The 8575-nt window shown below is 37.3% G+C and overlaps 1 protein-coding gene across 1 annotated transcript in view; it reads left to right on the top strand.

Annotated features, from left to right (window-relative positions):
• The first annotated feature begins 787 nt into the window (after window positions 1-787).
• Window positions 788-8575, top strand: part of LOC107714527 (amyloid-like protein 2) — a 91162-nt gene continuing 83374 nt past the window's right edge. Inside the window, exon 1 of the mRNA XM_016520378.1 lies at window positions 788-1098. Within this exon, the coding sequence (XP_016375864.1) occupies window positions 1027-1098 (72 nt within the window). The 5' untranslated portion in view covers window positions 788-1026. The remainder of the gene's footprint in view (window positions 1099-8575) is intronic.

Below are 8575 nucleotides of genomic sequence, written 5' to 3'. Positions count from 1 at the left end.
TTTTTTTTATTGCAAACAATTCAGAGATGACATTAATGAAATACAACTTTGCATACATTACACAATGTATCAGCAATACATCCAATGTCATCTGAACATATGAAAGAGAAGAGAAGAAAAAAAATTTGATAATGACTGTTAAAAGAGAAAGATGCATTTAAATAGCTTTTTTATGATCATAAAGGCAGGAACGAAAAAAAAAACACCAAAAAAAGTATTAATCACGGTACATGAAAGATCTCATCATATCTCTTCAAAAAAATAACATTTTTTTTTGTTATTTATTACTCTTAGTGATTTAATTAAATGTTCTACTTCACATAAGAAATCTATAAAAGTAGGTATTTTCTTAAGAAACCTTTGTTTGTTAAAATAGAATTTTGCCACAAGGATAAGAAAGTTAACAGCAGATTCTAAAGATTTGTTTTGGTTTTCAAAAAAGCAAACAACATCCTTAATGTGTAAATTACAGTTCATATTAACTTTAGAAAAACAATAGGAACTCAAATCTTTCCAGAAAAGTGATGAAACATTACAAGAGAAAAATAAATGACAAATATCTTCACTTTCTTTTTTACAGAAGGTGCATATATCAGCTACATCACAAAATTTCGACACAAAAGCGTTACAAGGGTATATATTATGCAACATTTTTAAATGCACTTCTTTCACTTTATTGGGTATACAGTATTTATATGGTAATAACCATGTTTTCCTCCATTGAATGTTATCTATTTTCACACCTAGTTTGTATCCTTCAGTAGATGACAGCGTGATGACCTCATTTCCGGTCGGTCCCTTCATCAGACGGCCGGTGGCGTGCTTGGTCGTGTTTTTAGAGCTCGCGCTACATTCCACACGCGCTGAGAGCGGGATCAACGCACAGTGGGAAAAACACAGGAGAGAGACACACACAACAACCGCCCGAGGACCGTTTACCGAGCTGTTTTCTGTTTTATAGCCTTTTGTAAGAATCCACAGCGGGATAATTTCAGCACAAATCCCAGCAGAGAGTAACCGTGGAAGATGGGTTCAGTCCCGGCCGTGTCTGTGCTAATGCTGGCCATCGCTGTTCCGAGTCTAGCCGGATACATTGAGGTACGTGCGCACTAATAATTCACCCTTGTTTTCGTAATTATCTTACCTTCTTTTGCATTAATATTTATGTAGTGAAACGTCTTTTTATTGTGGTATTAATATTTCTGGATAAGTAGTAGTTTACGAATGATGTTCAGGCTATAAAATCATCAGACTTAATAAGAGACACTAATTCCAATTCTATATGAAATGTTCAATAAGTGTAATTTTGAAAATGTCCCTGGACGGAGTAAACCAAATAAAGTCTTACTACAGACAAGCTGTAGAGGTTAAATGCCTTTATTGTTTAATTTTAGTATTTTTCTCCATTATTTGTGTTGTTGTATTGGAAAACTGAACCCCAAACAACATTTTTTTAATCATAGTGCCAGTGCAAGTCCTCAGTAGCTAATATCTGAATGTACACGTATGTTAAATGTCTTTTTAAAACCTCTGTATACCTTCAAATCTCATTTTAACTAATAATGTTAGCTGCTTTTTAAATTTGTGTTATTTTATAAACGTATGGATTATAACTGATCTTGCTTTGGAGAATATCCACACTTTTCCTTGATGACTCTATCAAACCATCTACTCTGAGGTTTGGCTTGATGTAAAATGACAGAAGCCATAAAAAATAAAAAAAATAAAAGAATCCAACATGACAAGCAGCTTCAATATGTTAAATGTCTTTTTAAAACCTCTGTATACCTTCAAATCTCATTTTAACTAATAATGTTAGCTGCTTTTTAAATTTGTGTTATTTTATAAACGTATGGATTATAACTGATCTTGCTTTGGAGAATATCCACACTTTTCCTTGATGACTCTATCAAACCATGTACTCTGAGGTTTGGCTTGATGTAAAATGACAGAAACCATAAAAAAAAAAAAAAATCAAAGAATCCAACATGACAAGCAGCTTCAAAATATTTGATCTGATTATATAGCTAACTGAAATGATTCAGATCATATTCATCAGAAATACCTTTCAGGTGGTTGGTCTGATCGGTGTGACAAGCTTCAGGCGATAAATCACTCCCCATGTTAAGGGACAAGTTTGTATTTGTCGGAGAACACTAGGTCGGGCTTGTGAAATATGTCAGTTGCTTTCACAGTAGGCAAATTATGCAAATGAATTTGTGTGGTATATTAAAGTCTCCTGGATGATCCCTGTCTGGTTGCTTTAAACCTTACCTAATCACACCTGCCCTTGTCCTAGAGGAGTTTCTGCGTTTACATGTGTACCAATACTCATTTCCGATGGCATGCTCTTCCAATAAGAGCTCAGCCTGCAGGCATGATATAACAAATTATGAAACAGTTCTTTTCAGTGCCAGAAATAATGGCAGCAAAGCACTGAAATAAATAATGAAATCTCTTTGTTGCTAATTGATGCATTTAGAGAGAAAGGAGCCGCCTGTGGTTCACTATCATGATGAGGTGCAGTGATGTTGATGGATAGATCAGCATGACTGTAGAAAATCAAAGAGTCATTTACCTTCAGATCATTATTATGACCCTATTGTATTTCTGTTATCACTGCTTTTGTCTTTGTTATACATTTGACCCCTTGTATCCTTGATTGTTTTGATCTCGACCTCAAGCATACGATTGCCATGGTAAACCGTTATTTTGAGAGAGGTGTGCGTTTCCAGAGTGTGTGCAGCATTGTATTTCTGGTCAGCAGGAGTTTGATGCTGAGCTAGTGAGTCTCATTGACTTTAGACCTGATTTATAACCTGGCTGGGAAAGTTCTTTAGAGGTTCTGCACAGCTCTGAGCTCTCGCTGACTGAACTGCAGGAGAGCGGCATCCATTGAAACCTTCAGTTTCTCCCTCCCAGTGCTAGGAATGGGAATTATGCCTTCTTCTTCTGTCAGGTGTCATTGTATTTTGTAGGAGACAAAGGGAATGTGTTAAAATCACACTGGGCTGTCTGTTTGATTGCTGATGCTTTGCTGTTAACTCTCTGAAGCTGGTGCAAGCTTGGATTTGGCTTTTTTTGTTTTGTTTCCTCAGCTGTGGATATGTCCCTTTTTTGTTTCAGCCATATGTTATATAACCATGAGACATCCAGGCTCAACAATAATGATTTTTCCGGTTCAGATTTTTGCTTACCTTGACAACAGTGAAACATTTAGCTTTGTTTTGCCTGCTTATTTTTAAGTGAAGTCACAGAATATACTTATTAACATATAAAAATGTATTTACCAGACAAATTTACAAAATTTTTAAACTGTACCATTCAAAAGATTGGGGGCGCTAATATTTTTTGAAAAGTCTTTAATTCTTGCCAAGACTGCATTTATTTGGTCAAAAATAAATGTAGTGCAGCCCTGAGCTCTCGCTAACTAAACTGCAGGAGAACTGCATGCATTGAAACCTTTAGTTTCTCCCTCCCAGTGCTGGTGATGGGAATTATTCCCTTGCTTTTGCCAGGTGTCATTGTATTTTGCAGGAGACAAAGGCAATGTGTTAAAATCACACTGGGCTGTCGGATCATTGATGCTTTGCTGTTAACTCTCTGAAGCTGGTGCAAGCTTGGATTTGGCTTTTTTTGTTTTGTTTCCTCAGCTGTGGATATGTCCCTTTTTTGTTTCAGCCATATGTTATATAACCATGAGACATCCAGGCTCAACAATAATGATTTTTCCGGTTCAGATTTTTGCTTACCTTGACAACAGTGAAACATTTAGCTTTGTTTTGCCTGCTTATTTTTAAGTGAAGTCACAGAATATACTTATTAACATATAAAAATGTATTTACCAGACAAATTTACAAAATTTTTAAACTGTACCATTCAAAAGATTGGGGGCGCTAATATTTTTTGAAAAGTCTTTAATTCTTGCCAAGACTGCATTTATTTGGTCAAAAATAAATGTAGTGAAAACAGTAATATTGTGAAATATTATTACAATTTAAAATAAGTGCTCTCTATTTTAATATGATAAAATTTAATTTATTCCTATGATGGGAAAGCTGAATTTTCAGTTGTACGTAACTTTTAGGGTTTATAATTTTCATTAATTTAATAGCTGTAAACTTAACAAATATAATGTGGCTTTATACAGTGAACTTGATTGAAAAATTAATAAGAAAACAAATGTCAAATGAGGCAAGTGTTTTCATGTTAAAGTCATAGTCATTGTTTTTGTAACTGAAGCTGTAGCCTTAAAGGGTTAGTTCACCCAAAAATGAAAATTAGCCCATAAATTACTTGCCCTCAAGTCATCATCATTTCTTCTTTCAGATGAATCCAGTCGGAGTTATATTAAATATTGTCATTGATCTTTGATCTGCGCAAAGCCGACCTCATACGTCATCCGCCGGGAACTGCTTCCAGTGTATAACAGTGAGCGCAAGCTACATTAAAGTGATTATTACGTTTTGAATATGGATATTTTTCTTACAAAAACGCATTGATTCGCTACAGAAGGCCTTTGTTCACCCCCTGGAGCCGTGTGAGACACTTTTTTTTTTATTTTTATGGATGGGCACTTGTTATTTAACTTGTCTTTGAATGATGCATGCAACACCCGCTGAGTGCCATGAAACGGCTTGAAAGATCAAAGACTATTTTTAATATAACTCCGACTGGATTCGTCTGAAAGAAGAAAGTCATATACACCTAGGATGACTTGAGGGTAACCTAACCATTTTTGGGTGAACTAACCCTTTAATGCATTTACACAGGAATAACAGTCATAGGACAGGCTGTATTACAATTTTTTTTTGAGAAAAATGCAATGAGATCACAATATGCATACAAACAATGTGTTTCTCCAGTCCTATTTAAATTTTTGGCTGTTGCATCGCATCTCCCTGTTTTTCACAGACGTGCGCCATGAGCATTGTTTTGTTTTTTTGCATGTAAAAAAAATGCATGTGATAGATAAACACCTTTTGAGACCCCTGTGTCAATTTGGTTGCATTCTGTCTAAATTTTTTGACTGCAAAAATGATCCCTTACTCAACCCGTCAAGTGCATGTTCTTTTGAGTTAGGGGTCATTGGTGCAACCTGAATTGATGGCATAAATGCAGCACTAGGCTGAAGCTTTGGCCTTGAGCCATCCTTATTGTTAAGCCCTGAATGTTTAACTGTGTTTTCCAATAGTGTATTTGATCAAATCCTGTTTTGTTAGCTAAGCTTTCATGGTCATTGTCTTGCTCAGTGTGTCAGTTTTTGCTTGTACAGCTTTCATAATGACTGGCACTACTGCTTGGGTTTTTTCCTTGAGTTGTTTTTGTTGTCAGTGAAGTGACATGTGGCTTCTTTATCAAAGTTAAGACTCTGCCACGCCCCCCTAAAACGGCTCGTTCTAACACGCCCCCACATATCTACCTCACTATGTGGAAATATTAGCATAATGCGCCCAAATGTTCATGCAAAGAAAGAAGGCGTGGTTTCAGTAACCGCAGTTAGTGTTGAAGCAGCATGTCAGGGAGACGCTGTGTGTTTCAGTGTGAAAGCAAAAGCACTTTATTTGGCCTTCCGGAAGTAGATGCATTTAGGAATCTTTAAGATTACTTACAACAGAACAGCAATGCATTTTATGGACGACCGTTTCGTGAACCTAGGAGAGGAGGTAATTCTGACTTTGCTATGACAATCTGGCGCTTCTGAATCAGCTACTGTTTTGTTATTAGTTTAAGTATTTGCTATTGACTGTTCAAACAAATGCGGAGTTTTGCGCATCGTGTGTGTGTGTGTGTGTGTGTGGGCGCGCGCGTGTGTGTGTGAGAGAGAGAGAGAGAGACGTCACGTCTCAGTGGAGTCAGCTGTCTTAACCGTGGCTTGTGTACTGCAAACACATACCAGCTTCATCACTGTGCCCCTTTCAGGCTCTGTCTTTACATTTATTTTGAAAGATTAAGCTCGTGATTATGGTAAGGGCGTTACATTGCCGACGAGTGCTTGCGGTGTTCGGCCAATCACAATGCACTGGGTCAGCTGGCCAATCAGAGCAGACTGCGCTTGTCAGAAGGAGGGACTTTGTAGAAAACGATGAAGCTCGCGATTATGGTAAGGGGCGTTACATTTCCGACGTTTTGCTTGCGGTGTTCGGCCAATCACAATGCATTGGGTCAGCTGGCCAATCAGAGCAGTCTGCTCTGATTGGCCAATCACAATGCACTGGGTCAGTTGGCCAATCAGAGCAGACTGCGCTTGTCAAAGGAGGGGGCTTTGTAGAAAACGAAGCGTTTGAGAGAGGCGGGGCATAAAGGACCTACAATAATGTACAGTATTTGAAAAATAATGTGTTTTTTGAACATTAAAGCATGTCAACATATTCTGTTACACCAAATACACAAAATAATGATCTTTAAAAAAAGCATCATATGACCCCTTTAAGAGAACTCTAAAACAGAGCTTGTAAAATTTTCTCAGTGGTTGAGTGGAAGTCTCTGCACTCTTTTCCAAGCCACTGAGATGGTAAACAAAAAGTGTTGTCTCTTCTGCAGCTTGCTCGAGGGCCCACCTTGCTCTCGTTACGCAGTCGTGCAGCATTGCCTCCAATGATGGGACTCTAGGCTCTTGTAATGATGCAGTGCAAGGAGTAGTTGAACAAAAGGCTTAAAGTCAACATGAAATTTAATTGGACCACATTCCTGGTCTCATTTTGCATAATTAATCAGTGCATATTAAAAAAGGTTGTTTTTGTAATACAGAAAAATAATAATAATAAACTGTTTGGCTGATATCCAATCCATCTTGGTATGGACTTTTCACAATCAGTCTCCTGCCTTATATTTCTTCCCATTGAATATCTTGTTTCCCTCACATTATAGATTGAGAGGTTGTGAGTAGGTGCATGGGCCAGTATGAGATTTTGACGGTATGATAACCTTAAGCAAAAATATCACGGTGTCATGGTATTGTCGTTACAGCTCTAAAATGTGTTATTTTTTAAATGACTGGGTAAAAAAAAAAAATATATATATTTTTTTTTTCCGCTGAACACAATATATTTTGTTTTTGAGCAACACATATTAGGAACAGTAGAATTTGTTTACTTTTTCTTTGATTTGTTTCCTAAAAAGAAGACAAATAAAGACAGACATCTTTATTTAACCTAAATCTGTAATTATGGTTTTCTGAAGACAGTCAGCTCCCCTCAGAAACACATTCATATAAAAACCCTCAAATCAATATTGAGAATTTTCTTCCAATAGTTTGTGCGTCATGAACAGTGAGTGATATGCCTGCTACAGTATTTTTCTCTTTGCGTCCGTCTTCAGCATCTCTGGCCTGTTAACGGGGGTTTACAGACTTCATATTTTCACATAAATGACATTTTGGAAAATGATTGCATTGCAACGCAGTTTGTGCAAGTCCAGAACAGAGATGAGCTGCAATATGGCAAAAAACGGCCGGTTGCCGATCGCGTAAGTTCCAGGGGAAGCTCCTTAAGTTCGGCCATCCTACACACACATGACTGACCGCTCGCTCGCACCAACAGGAGGAGGAGGGTCGTGTTACTCTCTACACTGCACTCAACCTGAGGGATTCCTACACTTTCAGTCTTTGAGGAGACATGAAAAACAGAGCATACCGCAGGAACGGTATAACGGAAAATATTAGTGGATTTTCAAATCGCGGTATACCTTGAAACCGGTAATTGGCCCATGCCAAGTTGTGAGTGTCTTTACGTGTTGACTTTTTTAAAATTTTTATTCTGGTTGGTTCTGATCAAATCTTCCACTTGGTTAGTTCCAACATTGCGTACAGTCAAGGCACTGACTCTAAAGGAGCATTTCTTTGGTTTTCACACCTGTGTTTGGTTAACCACATGCAGTGGTTGTTTGCAGGGGTGATTCTGTCTGCAGCCTTTGATGGTACACAATCCATTTGTATGCAGACTTCATTGTGTGGATGTGTTAGCAGGGTTTTTAATAGCATGGATTGCTCACCCCAGGAGTGATGAATGGATGTCGACGAGGGGCTATTGTGAGCTCTGAATGGGTGCAAGCATCCTGACCAGCACAAGGACCCGATTGGGACATAACCACATGCCACATGTTTATCAGATGTGACGACAGCCAGGCTGGAGATCAGATGCTAATTGCCACATTGTGCACTTCTCTTGATGTGATGCTTCGTGAAAGCATACAAAGTAACTAGGGATATGCTGGTATCCAATTTTCATGTTGCGATTAATTGCTAATGCTTTTATCACGGTATACGGTATTATCACGATATTGAAATTTAGTTTTAAAAAAGTGCTGTCATAATACAGTATAACAGGTTTAATAACTTTTTTCTTATAACAAAAATAACTGAACATTTAAATGCAATAAAGCAATACAGAAATATAAGGGTTTACTCTTAGTTTTTTCTGTAATTTAATTACAGTTACTTCTGATGTAATTACATTAAATACTGTATAGAACAATAGTGGATTTAACATCAGAATGTAACATAATGTTAAAATATATGTTTTTAATGTAACCTTCTCCCTTTAAATACTTTGGTCAGTTCAAGAATAATTTATGC

The sequence above is a fragment of the Sinocyclocheilus rhinocerous genome, unplaced genomic scaffold (genome assembly GCF_001515625.1).
Source record: "Sinocyclocheilus rhinocerous isolate Xijiao unplaced genomic scaffold, SAMN03320098_v1.1 scaffold809, whole genome shotgun sequence".
Taxonomy (NCBI): Eukaryota; Metazoa; Chordata; class Actinopteri; order Cypriniformes; family Cyprinidae; genus Sinocyclocheilus; species Sinocyclocheilus rhinocerous.
The sequence above is the reverse complement of the archived record's forward strand: the minus strand, read 5'-3'. Positions and strand labels throughout refer to the sequence as shown.